Genomic DNA, 18,683 nt, shown 5'->3' on the forward strand with positions numbered 1-18,683 from the left:
ATCATCCGAGATTCCTAAAGATTGGAAAGCTGCCGCGGTCAACCCCTCTTCAAAGGGGGTGACACCCTAGACCCAAACTGTTACAGACCTATATCCATCCTGCCGTGCCTTTCCAAAGTATTCGAAAGCCAAGTTAACAAACAGATCACTGACAATTTGGAATCCCACCATACCTTCTCCACTGTGCAATCCGGTTTCCAAGCCGGTCACGGGTGCACCTCAGCCACGCTCAAGGTAGTAAATGATATCATAACCGCCATCGATAAAAGACAGTACTGTGCAGCCGTCTTCATCGACCTGGCCAAGGCTTTTGACTCTGTCAGTCACCGTATTCGTATCGGCAGACTCAACAGCCTTGGTTTCTCAAATGGCTGTCTCGCCTGGTTCATCAACTACTTCTCAGATAGAGTTCAGTGTGTCAAATCGGAGAGCCTGTTGTCCGGACCTCTGGCAGTCTCTATGGGGTACCACAGGGTTCAATTCCTGGGCCGACTCTGTTCTAAGTATATACTTTAAGTTACAAGACCCAGACTTAGGAAAGGCTAATCCTGGAGATCCCTTCAATCTCCACTGAGTTTGGTAAATGTGCTTTTAGTTTGTCTGTGCCTCTCATGGAATGATCTCCAAAAGTCCTTAAAGTTAGTGGATTTGGTGCCTCTAGGGCAATTCAGACGGATGTTAGAGGTCCTTTTAACTGAAGAATGTTTTGCTTTTCATGTTTTGTGTTTGCTTTTTATGTACTGTGTCATTAATGTGTGCTGTAGAAATGTATAGTGTAATTGTTGTTTATTGATGGTTTCATGCAGGACTCATCTGCAAAAGTGCTCAGCATGACTCCCTTCTAATACATTTGTGGGCGTGAGAGAGATTGCCCACAGATTTATTGACAAGAATACATTTCTGCACTTTCTCCCAAAATGTTTTGCATGTCAGCAATCGAGTTTTCAAGATATATAACTTTCAAAATACAGAAATACAGCCGGTATGATCCATTTAGCATCATATCAGCAGTATTTCTGTATTTTGCAAGTTATATATCTTGAAACCTTGATTGCTGACATGCAAACATTTTGGGACCATATCAACAATTAACTAATGAAACAAATACCAACATATCGTTTTTGGGTGGAATTTTCATTTATAAATGAGGTAAGGTATGTGGGAAGTTTATGCAAAAATAATTTATAGACAAAAAGAGCACAATGCAACGATCTACGAGACTTTAAAGATGGACATTATATTGTATTTTCTAATACAAAAGGCAATGATATGTACTGAGCCTATCACCCGTAATACAGTGGCAGCTGCATTCATAAAGATAATATTGCCATTGTGTAAGCAGAGTGAGCGGTAAGCTGGATCAAAGACAGGAGGAGAAATGGAAGTGAATGAGGGTGAGGTATCGGAGTTGGTAGGTATGCTGAAGTTCTCAGAGCCTGAGGCTTGCGCCGAGGGTCAGGATATAGATGACTCTGTGATAGTAGGAGTGCATTTTTGGAAAAAGTGGACCCTTGCCTTTTGGCTGATCCATTTGTGGTTTCAGGGTGGGTGAAAACAGAGTTGGGTGCTGTGAAATCAGTGAAGGTAGTAAAAGTGGTCTCTATATAATTGTTTGTGTTTTTGCTGGTCATAGGAGGCAGGCGCTCTGTGTTACACAAAGGTGGACAAGAGATATAAATTGTTTTGCTCTCAAGAAAAGGGCACCATTGAAATGATTGATTACTGGGGTAGCGGTAAATGTGAAAGTTGACCAACTGAAGGGGAAGATTCCAGGTGTTTGTGATGCTCGTCGTTTGGTGCGACGTAGACCGGCGTGAGTGGTGAGTGAGTGGCGTGAGTGGTGAAACAGAAGAGTCATTGTCTGTTCTTTTGAGTTTTGATGTTGAGTCTTTGCCCAACAAAGTGATGGTAGGATATACAGTATAAGTTATCCAGTACAAGATTTTGTGCCGAATACATTATGTTGTTACAGGTGTCAAGCTTATGCGCATGTGGCTGCAGTTTGTAAGAGGGAGGTTCCAAGGTATGAGAAATGTGCAGAAGGGCATGAGAAAAAGGAATGTGTAGCATTGGATTAAGTAATGGTGTATGTTAATTGTAGGGGTGCCCATGGGGCTGGGGATCAGAAATGTCCAGTGTAAGAGAGGCAGGTTGAAGTTTCCAGGGTTAGAGTAGGACAGAAGTTGTCATATGCTGAGGCAGTGAAAAAGTAGAGGAAGATGGGTCAAGGGGTATGGATCCTGAGAAGAGTGGTGTGAATAGTAGTACTAGTACAGAGGGATAGGGGATTTATGTTTCAGTAAGATTGGATTTTTTCATTTATAGCAATAGTTATCATCTGTACTACAGGGATGGAACATAAGTCGCAGAAAATTGATGTTGTGGTGGCAGCTGCAGAGAGGTATTTGGGTGTGCTAGACTACAGGGTGTGATGACGCCAGAGGAGATGGCTGCCGTGTTATGGGCTCCTAACCAATTGTGCTACTGTGTGTTTTTTTTGTTGCGTTATTCGTAACGTATTTTGTACATAATGTTTCTGCCACCGTCTCTTATGACTGAAAAGAGATTCTGGATATCAGGACAGCGATTACTCAACTCGTACTGGAAAAATATTGTTTCTTTAATGAGTCGAACATGAAGGATTTCCTTCAAACACCCAACAAGGCCCAAATCCCTGTTATTCGCATGAAGAAGAGACGTAGTTCGGGGTGCCTTGTAAGGATCCAACGGCAACTGAGTAAACCGCCTTTTCCATCAGTCCTATTAGCCAATGTGCAATCACTGGATAATAAAATGGATGAGCTCTGATCAAGACTATCCTTAAAAACGGGACATTAAAAACTGTAATATCTTATGTTTCACCGAGTTGTGGCTAAACGACAACATGGATAACATACAGCTGGCTGGGTTTTCGGTCCATTGGCAACATAGAACAGCTGCCTCCGGTAAGACAAACCCCTTGTTCTTAACTGACTTGTCTAGCTAAATGAACGTTAAATAAAAAATAAGTGCATCGATGACGTGGTCCCCACAGTGACCGTACGTACATACCCCAACCAGAAGCCATGGATTACAGGCAACATCCGCACTGAGCTAAAGGGTAGAGCTGCCATCTTCATGGACGCATATAAGAAAAACCGCTATGCCCTCCGACGAACAATCAAACACTCAAAGCATCAAAACAGGACTAAAATCGAATCAAACTACACTGGCTCTAATGCTCGTCAGATGTGGCAGGGCTTGCAAACTATTACGGACTACAAAGGGAAGCACAGCCGCGAGCTGCTGAATGACACGAGCCTACCAGATGAGCTACATGACAACTATGCTTGCTTCGAGGCAAGCAACACTGAAGCATGCATGAGAGCATCAGCTGTTTACTCCACACAAGACTAAGGAGATGATTGTGGACTACAGGAAAAGGAGCACCGAGCACGCCCCCATTCTCATCGACAGGGCTGTAGTGGAGCAGGTTGAGAGCTTCAAGTTCCTTGGTGTCCAAACTAGAATGGTCCAAACACACCAAGACAGTCGTGAAGAGGGCACGCCAAAGCCTATTCCCCCTCAGGAAACTAAAAAGATTTGGCATGGGTCCTGAGATCCTCAAAAGGTTCTACAGCTGCAACATTGAGAGCATCCTGACCGGTTGCATCACTGCCTGGTACGGCAATTGCTCGGCCTCCAACCGCAAGGCACTTCAGAGGGTAGTGCGTACGGCCCAGTACATCACTGGGGCAAAGTTGCCTGCCATCCAGGACCTCTACACCAGGCGGTGTCAGAGGAAGGCCCTAAAAATTGTCAAAGACTTGAGCCACCCCAGTAATAGACTGTTCTCTCTACTACCGCATGGCAAGCGGTACCGGAGTGCCAAGTCAAGGACAAAAAGGCTTCTCAACAGTTTTTACCCCCAAGCCATAAGATTCCTGAACAGGTAACAAAATGGTTACCCGGACTATTTGCATTGTGTGCCCCCCGCCCCAAGCTCTCTTTTACGCTGCTGCTACTCTTTGTTTATCTTATATGCATAGTCACTTTAACTATACATTCATGTACATACTACCTCAATTGGCCCGAACAACCAGTGCTCCCACACATTGGCTAACCGGGCTATCTGCATTGTGTCACCCAACGTCCAACCCCGTTTTTATGCTACTGCTACTCTCTGTTCATCATATATGCATAGTCACTTTAACCATACCTACATGTACATACTACCTCAATAAGCCTGACTAACCGGTGTCTGTATAGAGCCTTGCTACTGTTATTTTAAAATGTATTTTTACTGTTGTTTTATTTCTTTACTTACCTACACACACACACACACACACACACACACACACACACACACACACACACACACACACACACACACACACACACACCTTTTTTTCACACTATTGGTTAGAGCCTGTAAGTAAGCATTTCACTGTTGTAATCGGCGCACGTGAGAAATAAACTTTGATTTGATTTGATTTGTACTGGTACCCCCTGTATAGCCACAAGCAGACCACCAAAGTCCCTGTTTCCAAGAACACCAAGGTAACCTGCCTAAATGACTACCGACCCATAGCACTCACATTTGTAGCCATGAAATGCTTGAAAGGCTGGTCATGGCTCACATCAACACCATTATCCCAGAAGCCCTAGACCCACTCAATTTTCATACCGCCCCAAAAGATCCACAGATGATGCAATCTCTATTGCACTCAACACTGCCCTTTCTCACCTGGACAAAAGGAAAATCTACAGGAGAATGCCATTCATTGACTACAGCTCAGCGTTCAACACCATAGTGCCCTCAAAGCTCATCACTAAGCTAAGAACCCTGGGACTAAACACCTCCCTCTGCAACTGGATCCTGGACTTCCTGACGGGCCGCCCCCAGGTGGTAAGGGAAGGTAACAACACATCTGCCACGCTGATCCTCAACACTGGGCCCCTCAGGAGTGTGTGCTCATTTCCCTCCTGTACTCCCTGTTCACCCATGAGTGCATGGCCAAGCACGACTCCAACACCATCATTAAGTTTGCAGACGACACAACAGTGGTAGGCCTGATCACCGACAACAATGAGACAGCCTACAGGGAGGTCAGAGAACTGGTAGTGTGGTGCCAGGTTAACAGCCTCTCCCTCAACGTGATCAGGACAAAGTAGACGATTGTGGAATACAAGGGAAGGAGGGAAGGAGGACCAAGCACGCCCCCATTCTCATCGACGGGTCTGTAGTGGAGCAGGTTGAGAGCTTCAAGTTCCTTGGTGTCCTCATTACCAACAAACTATCATTGTCCAAACACACCAAGACAGTCACGAAGAGAGCACGACAACACTTATTTGGCATGGGTCCTCATATCCTCAAAATGTTCTACAGCTGCACCATCGAGAGCATCCTGACTTGTTGCATCGTTGCCTGGTATTGCAACTGCACGGCCTTCGACCACAAGGCACTTCAGAGGGTAGTGCGTATTTTTCAGTACATCACTGGGGCCAAGCTTCCTGCCATCAAGGACCTCTATACCAGGCAGGTGTCAGAGGGAGGTTCTAAAATTGGAAAAGACTTAAGCCACCCTAGTCATAGACTTTTCTCTCTGCTACCGCACGGTATAGTCACTTTACCTCTACCTACATGTACATATTACCTAAATTACCTCAACTAACCTGTGCCCCTTCACATTGACTCTGTACCGGTTCCCCCTGTATATAACCTCTCTACTGTTATTTTATTGTTGCTCTTAATTATTGGTTATTTTACAAATTTCCTTCTTTAAAGTTTATTTCAGAAAATACTTTCTTAACACTTAATTTTCTTAAAACTGCATTGTTGGTTAATGGCTTGTAAGTAAGCATTTCACTGTAAGGTCTACTACACCTGTGATTTGATTTGTTAAGTGGTGGCGTCCCATGCTTTCAGCCTGTTGGCCTGAGGTAGGACTAAATATATTTAAATAGTGGAGTAGGGTGGTGTTTTTATTTTTGATTTAAGTGAGTGTAGGGTTAGATGGTAGGCTATTTGTCTATTTATTTTTGTCTATTTTTTTAAGCAAAGTATAAAGGAGTTATACTCCAGTCTAGTAGGTGGCGGTAATGCAACATTTATTCGATGCTAACCGATGTTATACCTCATTGAAGAAGAAGAACCTTTTCTGTTGGACACGTTTACTGAATAAGCGTTTTCCAACGGGAGCGTTATTCCGGCTGCTTCAGCAGAAGAACTTACATTCATCAAAGGTTTGTGGCCGATTACATTTACAGTTGCATCTGTTTTGTTCCATTATTACTGACCAATGTAGGACTGTTTGTTTATTTTTGCAATAAGGTTTAGGCTACATTGCAAGATGTGCATAGTCTCCATCAAAGAGTAATGATTGCAGACCATTGCTCGAATAATTAGCATTGTATTCAACATACTTTAGCATTCGATGTAGCTTAGCCTACATAACTGTCGTACATAAACAATTAAAAGGTCCTCATTATTACAAAACGCCAATCTCAAAATGTAATATAATTATATTATTACATTTCCCCTATGACCCTAGCAATGAGAAGAGCATAGCATGTTACGGAAGCTGTGCTGTGTGATTCTACTCATCATCCAGCGGGATACAGGAAGTAGGTTTCCGATTGATGTCATAAAATGCCATACTTTTGAGTGCATGTTTTTTTCTCTCTTTTAATGTTGACACAATGCAAGGACAATAACAACCACAAAGCCCCACCATTAAATTGCAGTCCTGGTACTTTTAGGGTACGATAAGGCGCACATATTAGCTCAGTATGTTTTAAATCATTATGTTTACTGTTTTTACCTCAGCATGTTTACTATATTTTTTTAGCTCAGTATGTTTTGAGACATGCTAAACATGCACAAGTATCTAGGAATGTCTTGAATATCTTACTCTTGATTAAGTGTAAGAATAGAGTCGGGGCCTTTGGCTTATTAATCTAATAACATATTCACTAAGTAGTTTCAGCTGAGACTGGACCCAGATCAGTATGTGCTTTAGCCATCTCTGACTATGGCTGCTCAAATAGGGTTAGGGTCAAAGATTGAGCAGTTGGCACAATTTTTGTTGCAATAGCCACATGCCAGCATCAATATGACATCATAGTTCATAGCACAGCTAAATACTAATAATGGTCTTGTCTGTGTGTTTAGGTAACATCTCTGTTTATTAGAGTTCATAAGCATCTATTCTACAGGTATCTTTTGGACTGTTTTTTTGGCTTGTGTTTTCTCTTCAGGTACACAGGTGATTGGAGGATGGAGGACTGTGGTACAGGGGAAGGATGTGGACTTATACTGCAGACTGATAGAGACAACTGAGGACCTCGAACAGATAACATGGCAGAAAAGTACTTGGGAAGAAACACAGAACCATAATTTTATGCTGATTCATCCCAATGGGGGTACTAAGTTTATTGCACCAAATGGATTGACAGGTAGAGTCCAGTTTATTGGGAACCCATCAGAAAACCTTGGATCTATTCGAATAACAGCTGTCAGACTGTTAGATGAAGGCACCTTCACATGTATCTTCAGTGTTTTCCCCAGTGGAGCATACAATACAGAGATACTTCTGACTGTGCTTGGTAAGAACTCTTCCTTCACTCTTTGATTCGATGTTTCTACTTTTGCAAGTCTAGAAAGACTGCGTGTGATAACCAACACTAGACAGCTAAAAAGTTGGTTGGTACATTTTAAATTTTTTTTACAAGATTTTATTTGATGTTTTATAAACAATACAAAACAGACACATACAAACAACTACATCATACATACAAACATCTACAGCACACCCGCCAGACCCACTAGCCCCCAGCCCTATTTTCAGCGCACGCAACACTGCCACATGGCTTCAAACTGCACGATTTTGTTTCTCTCCGTCGCCCACGCTCTTTCCATTTTTTTAAATTAATAAAGCATTTGAACTTTCATTTCGTTAAAAACGGAGGATTGTCTTATTTCCAGCTTTTGTGTATAAGTTTTGTTTAAAGATTATTGATGAGAAGAGTATTGTCCAACCCATCGGGTATCTCATTGCACCCTCATATGTCATGTCTTGAAATATACAGACGGACAAATTAATAGTATATTTACATTGCAATACCTCTGCATCTTAATACTATATTAATAGTATATTAATATTATGCTAAACTAAGATAAATAACATTTATTTTTCAAAACTAATCCAATCTGTTACAAGTTGGATTTATTGCACCCATTACTGAGAAAGTTATTCCAGTTCAGATGATTTAGGTAGTCTTATTTATCAGTCTTACCTACCCTGGCAGTCATTCTGAATGCAAGTTGCGGGTGATTAAAAGTTGCAATTGTTTTATATCCTCAGTGGCTAGACTCCAATAGCAATTACACATCACTTTCCAAGTCAGCATAATGTGACTTGCAGGCCTGATGTGGCCTGTAAAGCATGAGTTTCCTTTTTAGGGTATAACTAGGCACTCAAAGAAAGGCTTTATGATATATACTGTATGTAATGCATTGTCATAAAGAGTTTAATTAAAAAGGCTAATAAGGAACCATTCATAGAGGGTTCTAGGAGGATTCCTTCAAAGATATAAGGGTTCTTGGGCGGCAGGTAGCCTAGCGGTTAGAGCGTTGGGCCAGTAACCGAAAAGGTAGCTGGTTTGAATACCTGAGCCAACAAGGTGAAAAATCTGTTGATGTGCGCTTGAGCAAGACACTTGGCTGACCCTATATGGCTGACCCTATAAAACAACACATTTCACTGCACTTATCTGGTGTATGTGACAGTATAATGAAGCAGCAACTCTTCCAAGGGGTCTACCTAGCACCAAGAAGGGTTCCTGTATGGGGACAAACCAAAGAACACTACATTATATGGTTGTATTTAGCGCCTTTTTCCTAAGAGTGTATCCTCTTACTCAAGCTGTATCCAGGAGAGCACAGGCATTAATAGTTTCCTTAATGGTGGAACAGATGTTGGAATATACAGAATACACCACTATATCCTGCATCCCTTAACGGCATAATCACTGGGCTGTGAATGCTTTTCAGTGGAACTGCTGAAAATGGAAACACAGCTTTAGTGATGTGTGTGAAACTTAATACCTCAGGTGCAGGTACCTCTCATCAGGATGATCTAAAACCTGTTAACTGGATTTGACCAAACCTCCAATACAGTAAATGTGTAGCTACTAATGATGCATATTGCAATTGGCCAGATAGAGAACATGAAAGGGTTTATTTAAAGTTTGTTGGTCATGTGATATGAGCATTTGGATAAGCTTTACATGGCATGGTGTGTATTTTGGTTGTTTTTTTCATGTATGGTTTCACATTTATAATTAGTGACTTGTTCATGTTTTCTATTCTCTGTTGGTTTGTGTTCTGGTCATAGTTCCTCCAGTGGTGAGTGTGACAGTTGATGTTGCTCCTGTCATTGGGGAGAATGAGGTTGTCTTGGCAACCTGCGTGGCTGCTGGTGCCAAGCCACAGGCAGAAGTGACATGGAAGACCGGTACATTTGGCAGTTTGTTCAGGACGGTGACCAACTCCACCCAGCACACCAACGGCACCACCACAGTACTCAGCCACCTGCTCGGGGTACCAACCAAGGCAGCCAATCAGCAGCAGGTCCAGTGTGTGGTTAACCAGTCTGCCCTGGTAACAGAGAAGACCTACAACTACAGCATAAACATCCACTGTAAGTATATTCTACTACCACTGTCCTACACTATAAACATCCACTGTAAGTATATTCTACTACCACTGTCCTACATTATAAACATCCACTGTAAATATATTCTACTACCACTGTCCTACACTATAAACATCCACTGTAAGTATATTCTACTACCACTGTCCTAGACCATAGACAACCACTGTAAGTATATTCTACTACCACTGTCCTACACTATAAACATCCACTGTAAGTATATTCTACTACCACTGTCCTACATTATAAACATCCATTGTAAGTATATTCTACTACCACTGTCCTACACTATAAACATCCATTGTAAGTATATTCTACTACCACTGTCCTACACTATAGACATCCACTGTAAGTATATTCTACTACCACTGTCTTACACTATAAACATCCACTGTAAGTATATTCTACTACCACTGTCCTACACTATAAACATCCACTGTAAGTATATTCTACTACCACTGTCCTAGACCATAGACATCCACTGTAAGTATATTCTACTACCACTGTCCTACACTATAAACATCCACTGTAAGTATATTCTACTACCACTGTCCTAGACCATAGACATCCACTGTAAGTATATTCTACTACCACTGTCCTACACTATAAACATCCACTGTAAGTATATTCTACTACCACTGTCCTAGACCATAGACATCCACTGTAAGTATATTCTACTACCACTGTCCTACACTATAAACATCCACTGTAAGTATATTCTACTACCACTGTCCTACACTATAAACATCCACTGTAAGTATATTCTACTACCACTGTCCTACACTATACACATCCACTGTAAGTATATTCTACTACCACTGTCTTACACTATAAACATCCACTGTAAGTATATTCTACTACCACTGTCTTACACTATACACATCCACTGTAAGTATATTCTACTACCACTGTCCTACACTATAAACATCCACTGTAAGTATATTCTACTACCACTGTCTTACACTATAAACATCCACTGTAAGTATATTCTACTACCACTGTCCTACACTATACACATCCACTGTAAGTATATTCTACTACCACTGTCCTACACTATAAACATCCACTGTAAGTATATTCTACTACCACTGTCCTAGACCATAGACATCCACTGTATGTATATTCTACTACCACTGTCCTAGACCATAGACATCCACTGGAAGTATATTCTACTACCACTGTCCTAGACCATAGACATCCACTGTAAGTATATTCTACTACCACTGTCCTACACTATAAACATCCACTGTAAGTATATTCTACTACCACTGTCCTAGACCATAGACATCCACTGTAAGTATATTCTACTACCACTGTCCTAGACCATAGACATCCACTGTAAGTATATTCTACTACCACTGTCCTAGACCATAGACATCCACTGTAAGTATATTCTACTACCACTGTCCTAGACCATAGACATCCACTGTAAGTATATTCTACTACCACTGTCCTAGACCATAGACATCCACTGTAAGTATATTCTACTACCACTGTCCTAGACCATAGACATCCACTGTAAGTATATTCTACTACCACTGTCCTAGACCATAGACATCCACTGTAAGTATATTCTACTACCACTGTCCTACACTATAGACATCCACAGAGGCACACAAGTCGTATGGACCTTTACCTGCTTTCATTGTACTGCTCCTCTTCTGCAAGTAATCTATCAAACTGAAATGAAGGAAGACCAGGTTCACAAACAAATATTTCTTAGTGTTGCCTCATCTGTGGATTAAAGTTTCACCCCTGCCCACTGCTCAGATCCTGTAGTGTCATTGTTATGGGTCTGTTTTGGTATGAGTGTGTAGGTCTATTTACATTCTATATCTGCTGTAACTGTAACCTTCTCTCTCTATCGCTTTTTCTTTCTCTTTCTCTCTCTCTCAGATCCACCTCAGTCATTGAACGTTACACTTAGTGAGGCCTCTAAAGCCACAGTCTTACTATGTGTAGCAGACGGCAACCCACAACCCAACTACACCTGGAGCAGGTACTCACTCCTATGTAAACTAGTTCAATCCAGTTTACATGTAAATGTTAGATACACTTGTTTAAACATATGAAACAGATTAGCTTGAAGCTTAAGTATGTTCATATATTATGCTGGTAGTCAAATGATGCCTTTGCCTATCTCACACACATACACTCAGCCCCTCCCCTCCTCTCTCTCTCTCTCTCTCTCCCCAGAGTGGTCCAGCCATGGTCTGGGTCTTCAGTGAGAGCAGAGGGAGACAAACTGCACCTCCTCAGTCTCAGCTCTGAGCTGAATGGTCTCTTTGTCTGTGAGGCCTCCAACCCCTACGGACGAGCAACTGGCTCCCTTCATGTACACATATACTCTGGTGAGAAGCACCTGAGAGAGTGAGAAACACACACACACTATTCATGCTGGTTGCTTAACTAGTTGCTTATGCTGTTTTATAAGATGCTTATAATTGTTATACGATTGATTGATTGATTGAATAGTTTATTGTCCCATAGGGAAATTTGTCTGGCAACAATATTAGCATTCCTGGCATACGTATAAAACACATATATGAAGTTATGAGAAATGTGATGTAGCATGGATAACAAAGTTGAGCCAGATGTTCACTTATCATTCACTGCATGTGTTAGTATCAGACTTATGGCATTATTCCGCTTTCTATAGGAAGTTACTGTATAACCACTAACTAATTTGGTCATGATACACACTTATCTCTTTCTGCATATGTACATCTCTTATAACCTGGTATTATCTCTTTGCTTTCTGCAGGAAGTGTTTGCATCAGAGCCAATATGGTTGCTAGGGCAACATGATTACATGTAATTGTAAATACAGACTGTTTCTTATATTAATTGTATCTCCTCACAGAGACCTCTGCTGCCTGTTGGGTTCTACTGGTCATTCTATGTCTGATTGTTTCTGCTGCACTTGGATGGTTCTGGTGGAAATACAGACAGTTTCCTTGGTAATATCAACTACTGTAATACAATGAACTGAATTTTGCATTGTGATAATAATGCATTTGCATTAGATGATCATATATTGATTTTGCTCAAGTTAATATATTTTCTTTTTCTGGACTATATTTTCCAGGAGTTCAATAGTGGCCAAGGCACCAGAACAGGTATGCTGTGGTTTGTGAGTAGTTACAGATGTAGGATCTTAATTTGAGTCAGTTTGCTACAGCAGGAAAATAATCGTGCAGCAACAGAAAATGTGAATTATTATGAAAATTATTATTCATAGACATTTTTGTAAGGGTTGATACATTTTTCTTGAGGAAAATGTAATCTGGAATTTCAAAGTGGAAACTGCAAACTTTAGAAGCGTTTTTAAACCTCAAATACACTACACGTGTTAAATGTCCTACATTGCAGGGAAGTTCTCCAGTTCCCTCAACTGGGTGATCAAATTAAGTTGCTACATATGTATTTCACTGTCCTCCATTGTTTTGTGACTAGACTTACGAATTAGGTTTCTCATTAGCCACTGGTTTCTATGTAATGATACTGTAATAATGTCTGTTTGATTCCAGACTATATCAGTATCTTCCAAGACGAGGAGACATGACAAGGTTGAGGAAGGTGAAGATGACTCATTGGCTGCAACTGTCCAAACCAGGAAGGAGCCTGAGGAAGAGGAAGAAGTATCATGATGTATGGAACAATATACCTTATTTGTTTTTTGGAAACATTTTATTTTTAATTTGTATTATTCCAAATGTTTTTCATGTTTGATAGATTGTCTGTTCATTAAGTATATTTATTGTGTTAGCTTGAAGAAACTGCCGGACAGGTTTTAAGTGAATGCCAGAAAAATCTCATTCTCCAATGTTCTAACCATCTGCAAAGAATAGTTACATTATCCCGAGTGGAGCAGTGGTCTAAGGCACTAGAGATCCTGGTTCGAGTACAGGCTCTGTCGCGACCGGAAGACCCATGGGGCGGCGCACAATTGGCCGGGTTAGGGGAGGGTTTGGCTGGCAGGGATGTTCTTCTCCCATCACGCTTGAATGACTCCTGTGGCGGGCTGGGCGCATGCACGCTGACACGGTCGCCAGGTGTACAGTGTTTCCTCCGACACATTGGTGTGGCTGGCATCCGGGTAAAGCAGGCATTGTGTCAAGAAGCAGTGTGGCTTGGTTTTGTCGTGTTTCAGAGGATGCATGGCTCTTGGCCTTTGCCTCTCCCGAGTCCATACGGGAGTTGCAGCGATGAGACAAGACTGTAACTACCAATTGGATACAACAAAATTGTGGAGAAAAAGGGGTCAAATTATACAAAAATAAAACAGAATAAGCACATTCTCCAATCATCTAATGAACAATATCTTCTAGGACATTGGAAACCTCGACTCCATCACCGCTTCACCCAGTGCTGGTCCTCGTTTCAGATTTTTGTTCCCCTCTCGTGGACTCCGCCTTGCTGTGGTTGAGGGGCTTTGTTGCTTCAGCGGGAACATCAACTCTCCTGTATGTATGTACAGTATGTATGTATGAATGTACAGTATGTATGTACAGTGCTTTCAGAAAGTATTCATACCACTTGACTTATATTTTGATGTGTTGCAGCCTGAATTTCAAATGGATAAAAAATATTTTTTCCTCAGTCATCTACACATAATAACGCATAATGACAAAGTGAAAACATATTTTTTGAAATGTTTGCACATTTATTGAAAATGAAATACAGAAATATCTAATTTACATAAGTAATCACACACATGTAAATACATTTACATTTTAAGTCATTTAGCAGACGCTCTTATCCAGAGCGACTTACAAATTGGTGCATTCACCTTATGATATCCAGTGGAACAACCACTTTACAATAGTGCATCTAACTCTTTTAAGGGGGGGGGGGGGTTAGAACGATTACTTTATCCTATCCTAGGTATTCCTTAAAGAGGTGGGGTTTCAGGTGTCTCCGGAAGGTGGTGATTGACTCCGCTGACCTGGCGTCGTGAGGGAGTTTGTTCCACCATTGGGGTGCCAGAGCAGCGAACAGTTTTGACTGGGCTGAGCGGGAACTGTACTTCCTCAGAGGTAGGGAGGCGAGCAGGCCAGAGGTGGATGAACGCAGTGCCCTTGTTTGGGTGTAGGGCCTGATCAGAGCCTGAAGGTACGGAGGTGCCGTTCCCTTCACAGCTCCGTAGGCAAGCACCATGGTCTTGTAGCGGATGCGAGCTTCAACTGGAAGCCAGTGGAGAGAGCGGAGGAGCGGGGTGACGTGAGAGAACTTGGGAAGGTTGAACACCAGACGGGCTGCGGCGTTCTGGATGAGTTGTAGGGGTTTAATGGCACAGGCAGGGAGCCCAGCCAACAGCGAGTTGCAGTAATCCAGACGGGAGATGACAAGTGCCTGGATTAGGACCTGCGCCGCTTCCTGTGTGAGGCAGGGTCGTACTCTGCGAATGTTGTAGAGCATGAACCAACCAAATACATGCTAGAATCACCTTTGGCAGTGATTACAGCAGTAAGTCTTTCTGGGTAAGTCTTTAAGAGCTTTGCACACCTGGATTGTACAATATTTGGACATTATTACAATTCTTTAAGCTCTGTAAAGTCGGTTATTTATCATTGCTAGACAGCCATTTTCAAGTCTTACCATAGATTTTCAAGCCAGAATAAGTAAAAACGTTAACTAGGCCACTCCCGAACATGTAATGTCGTCTTGGTACGTAACTCCAATGTATATTTGGTCTTGTGTTTTAGGTTATTGTTCTGCTATAATGGGAATTTGTCTCCCAGTATCTGTTGGAAATCAGACTGAACCAGATTTTCCTCTAGGACACTGCCTGTGCTTAGCTCTATTCCATTTATTTTTATACAAAATAACTCCCTAGTCCTTGCCGATGACAAGCATACCCATAACATGATGCAGCCACCACCATGCTTGAAAATAGAGTATGAAGAGTGGTTCTCAGCGATGTTTTGTGTTGGATTTGCCACAAACATAATACTTTGTATTCAGGACATAAAGTTAATTTCTTTTCACTTTAGGATGCACATGATGCATGTTTTGGAATATTTTTTTCTGTAGAAAGTTTCCTACTTTTCACTCTGTCATTTAGGTTAGAATTGTGGAGTAACTGCAATCCATCCTCAGTTTTCTCCTATCACAGCCACTAAACTCTGTAACTGTTTCAAAATCACCATTGATCTAATGATGACATCCCTGAGCGGTTTCCTTCCTCTACTACGGCAACTGAGTTAGAAAGGACGCCTGTATCTTTGTAGTGGCTGTGTGTATTGATACACCATCCACAGTGTAATTAATAACTTCACCATGCTCAAAGGGATATTCAATGTGTCTGCTTTTTTTACCTGTCGACCAATAGGTGCCCTTCTTTGCAAGGCATTGGAAAACCTCCATGGTCTTTGTTGTTCAATCAGTGTTTGAAATTCACTGCTAGACTGAGGGACCTTATAGTAACTGTATGTGTGGAGTACAGAGATGAGGTAGTCATTCAAAAAATCATTTGAAACACTATTATTGGACACAGAGTGAGTCCATGTAACTTATGTGACTTGTTAAGTAACTTTTTTTCTCCTGCCATAACAAAGGAGTTGAATAATTATTGACTCAAGACATTTCAGCTTTTCATGTATTTTTTTAATCATATTTCCACTTTGACATTATGGGGTATGATGTGTAGGTGTCACGTTCCTGACCTGTTTTCCCTTGTTTTGTATTTATTTAGTATGGTCAGGGCGTGAGTTGGGTGGGTTGTCTGTGTTGTTTTCTATGTTGGGGTTTTGTGTGTTCGGCCTGGTATGATTCTCAATCAGAGGCAGCTGTCAATCGTTGTCCCTGATTGAGAATCATACTTAGGCAGCCGGGGTTTCACGTGTGTTTTGTGGGTGTTTGTCTACCGTGTTAGTGTTTTCACCACACGGTACTGTTTCGGTTTTCTGCACTTCGTTTATTGTTTTGTATTTCAGTGTTCAGTTTCGGTTTTAATAAATCATCATGAGCACGAACCACTCTGCATATTGGTCCGATCCTTCTCGCCTCTCCTCGTCCGATGAGGAGGACGAAATAGACAAGCGTTACAGTAGGCCAGTGACACAACATCTAAATGTAATACATATTACATTCAGACTGTAACACAACAAAATGTAGAAAATGTCAAGGGGTGTGAATACTTTCTGAATGAACTGTACTGTACGTGTTGAAGCCAACTAAAGGGAGCCCTGGTATAAGCTAAATTACATATGTATGAAATGGAGAACCTTGTCAGTTACAACTACTGTACACACACCTTTGGCTGATGGTACTACTTGCAGCGGCTCCTAAATAAATTAATTTATATTACGCGGTTATGCAGTTTTGGTACAGCGAGCAGTTATACTGTAAAAGGAACCATGAAACCAGGTAATCCACTGGGAACAGAAGCTCCTTATGATCCACGCATTAATCCTATCCCTCATGAACCCTGTATTATTTGTTGTTTTAGATTAGTATTAGTGTAGCATGGCATTTTTGGCCACCAGTAGTTACTGTAGGTAGTTAGTAGTTAGAATGCAGGTATTTTCACTACATTAGTAGTTACAATGCCAGTGGTTTACTACGTTAGTATTCAAGGCCTTGCTTTGGTTAGTGCACTCTAATGTCCTTGTTTTTCAGCCTTGGAAATAGGAACACACAGGGACAAGCTGTAGCTTGGAGTTGGGCCTCTTATCAAGTTGAAATATGCTTAAAGAGGAACCTAGTCTGCACACTTGCCTTTTTTTAATCAACAATGAGAGACAGGTATGTGGGTTTAGGGGTGGTGTGTGTGTGTGTGTGTGTACAGTACTAGTCCGTACATGTCTTTGTGTTAATTGGATGGTTGCTAATTAAACATACACTACCGTTCAAAAGTTTGGGGTCACTTAGAAATATCCTTGTTTTTGAAAGAAAAGCACAATTTTTGTACATTAAAATAACATGAACGTGATCAGAAATACAGTGTAGACATTGTTAATGTTGTAAATCACTATTGTAGCTGGAAACGGCTGATGTTTTTTTTTTAATGGAATATCTACATAGGCATACAGAGGCCCATTATCAGCAACCATCACTCCTGTGTTCCACTCCTGTGTTCCGTATTCCATGCGAAAAATTGGCAAGAAACTGAAGATCACGTACAACGCTGTGTACTACTCCCTTCACAGAACAGCACAAACCAGAATAGAAAGAGGAGTGGGAGGCCCCGGTGCACAACTGAGCAAGAGGACAAGCACATTAGAGTGTCTAGTTTGAGAAACAGACGCCTCACAGGTCCTCAACCGGCAGCTTCATTAAATAGTACCCGCAAAACACCAGTCTCAATGTCAACAGTGAAGAGGCGACTCCGGGATGCTGGCCTACGAGGCAGAGTTACTCTGTCCAGTGCCTGTGTTCTTTTGCCCATCTTAATCTTTTATTTTTATTGGCCAGTCTGAGATATGGCTTTTTTTTTTACAACTCTGCCTCGAAGGCCAGCATCCCGGAGTCGCCTCTTCACTGTTGACGTTGAGACTGGTGTTATGCAGGTACTATTTAATGAAGCTGCCTGAACTGTCTGCATTTGGGTCTTTTCCTGAGCCGTAATCGTATGAACTGGCCATGATAGACCCAGCAAACTCGGACCAGCTCCGCAACACTGTCTCCTCCCAAGGAGCCACCATTGGGAGGCACGAGGAGTTGCTTTTTGGTCTCATGGAAGGTTTCCAGACTCTGGCAGAATGCCATGACTGTAGGTTGAATACTTTGCTGGAGCAATTCCGCGGGTTGTCGACTAGGCAGTCTACCATGACGGTAACCACCCAGCCCCTCAGTAACCTGGCTGTCAGCAGCTCGTCTCTCCCTGCCACCCCGGCATTCCGAGAACTCTGCTTACCTCCCCCTGAATGCTTCGTGAGAGGGTCCGAAAACTGTTGGGCGTTTCTCTCATCTTCGAGCTGCAGCCCTCCTCCTTCCCCTCGGACCGCTCAAAGTTAGCGTACCTCATCACGCTCATTTCCGGGA

The 18,683-nt window shown here is 41.9% G+C and overlaps 1 protein-coding gene across 4 annotated transcripts; it reads left to right on the forward strand.

Moving 5' to 3' along the window:
• Nucleotides 1-6,138: 6,138 nt before the first annotated feature.
• LOC139546447 (nectin-3-like) lies at nucleotides 6,139-17,638 on the forward strand. 4 transcript variants are annotated; one of them, XR_011669234.1, is made up of 11 exons: nucleotides 6,139-6,225; nucleotides 6,534-6,606; nucleotides 7,240-7,587; nucleotides 9,378-9,683; nucleotides 11,592-11,694; nucleotides 11,892-12,046; nucleotides 12,559-12,655; nucleotides 12,784-12,814; nucleotides 13,226-13,346; nucleotides 14,027-14,161; nucleotides 14,610-17,638. XR_011669234.1 is itself a non-coding variant. In XM_071354824.1 (10 exons), the coding sequence occupies exons 2-9, from the start codon at nucleotides 6,552-6,554 to the stop codon at nucleotides 13,343-13,345; spliced, it is 1,215 nt and encodes a 404-aa protein (XP_071210925.1). In that variant the 5' UTR covers nucleotides 6,139-6,225; nucleotides 6,534-6,551; the 3' UTR covers nucleotide 13,346; nucleotides 14,027-14,337. The 4 variants fall into 4 exon arrangements, 2 of the variants coding, with proteins under 2 accessions (XP_071210925.1, XP_071210926.1); XR_011669235.1 differs by having other exon boundaries at nucleotides 14,083-14,161; XM_071354824.1 differs by lacking the exon at nucleotides 14,610-17,638 and having other exon boundaries at nucleotides 14,027-14,337.
• The last annotated feature ends 1,045 nt before the right edge of the window (nucleotides 17,639-18,683 follow it).

The sequence above is a fragment of the Salvelinus alpinus genome, chromosome 20, assembly GCF_045679555.1.
Source record: "Salvelinus alpinus chromosome 20, SLU_Salpinus.1, whole genome shotgun sequence".
Lineage (NCBI taxonomy): Eukaryota > Metazoa > Chordata > Actinopteri > Salmoniformes > Salmonidae > Salvelinus > Salvelinus alpinus.